Source organism: Nematolebias whitei, chromosome 21 (genome assembly GCF_014905685.2).
Source record: "Nematolebias whitei isolate Nwh7 chromosome 21, NemWhi1, whole genome shotgun sequence".
In the NCBI taxonomy this organism is placed as follows: Eukaryota; Metazoa; Chordata; class Actinopteri; order Cyprinodontiformes; family Rivulidae; genus Nematolebias; species Nematolebias whitei.
In genome coordinates this window covers 1198198-1199159 of record NC_056518.1, presented here as the reverse complement: position 1 = coordinate 1199159, position 962 = coordinate 1198198, and the positions used below count along the sequence as shown (strand labels likewise).

The following is a 962-nucleotide window of genomic DNA, read 5'->3' as shown; positions in this document are numbered from 1 at the left end:
CTTAGAGCTGGGTGGTGATGATGGAAGCTGCAGTAGTCAAGTGTTTCATCCCTGAGTCTGACTGACAGCTCTGATTTACAAACTGGCCTTAGGAACAACAACCATTTGTCTCAAAGATCCAGGAGCCCGCGGCTCTGCTGGCTGACACTTCTCTTACTGGTCCCAGCAGTTTTATTGAACCTATCGGTGTGTTCGGTTTGTGTACCTGAACCTCCCTCCGCAGTGCTGGCACTGGTCCCCGACCCAGCCGGGGAAGCACACACAGCTGCCCGCAGCGACGTTACACTGGCCGTTCAGGCACGGTTTGTCACACTCCTTCGCCTCCGTGAAGCCTTTCAGCCCGGACAGTAGCACGGCAGCCGACAGCAGGAGCGCAGCCGTGAGCGTCAACGAGCTCCGGCCCCGGCCAGAGCCTGAGCAGGCCCACCGCGTCGCGCCGCACATTCTCCGACAAAAAGATGGCTGCTGGAGGCCGGCGCGCGCTGCTTCAGGAGCCGAGCCGACGAGCTGTGAGCGGGGTTCTCCTCGTCCTAACCACGGGGCAGGTTCCCTGGAGGTGACGACGGTGAAGCAGTCTTCGCCGGCTACTTGGGATACATCTTCCAGGCAGCTCGGTTTCCCAGGACCGCAACAAGCCGCATATTGACATCCAGAAGTGACGTCATTACGACGGAAATGCGCACCGGAAGTAAAGGCGCAGCGCAAATCTTAAAACTTTTGTTGTTGCCAGGTGCATCTAAAAAAATGTATAATATCGCGAAAAAGTTTTTAAAAAATTGTCAGTCACTGCAGAAAGTGAAACTCAATGATTCATTACACACACAATGAAATATAAGCCTTTATTTCTTTAAGAAGCCTTTATTTCTTCAAGAAGCCTTTATTTCTTCAAGAAGCCTTTATTTCTTTAGGAAGACTTTATTTCTTTAAGAAGCCTTTATTTCTTTAAGAAGCCTTTATTTCTT

General features: G+C 51.2%; 1 protein-coding gene across 1 annotated transcript in view; it reads right to left on the bottom strand.

The window, feature by feature from the left end:
• atrn (attractin) overlaps positions 1 to 444 on the bottom strand; it is a 280476-nt gene extending 280032 nt beyond the window's left edge. Inside the window, exon 1 of the mRNA XM_037695258.1 lies at positions 206 to 444. Coding sequence (XP_037551186.1) covers positions 206 to 444 — 239 coding nt within the window. The remainder of the gene's footprint in view (positions 1 to 205) is intronic.
• Positions 445 to 962: the final 518 nt, after the last annotated feature.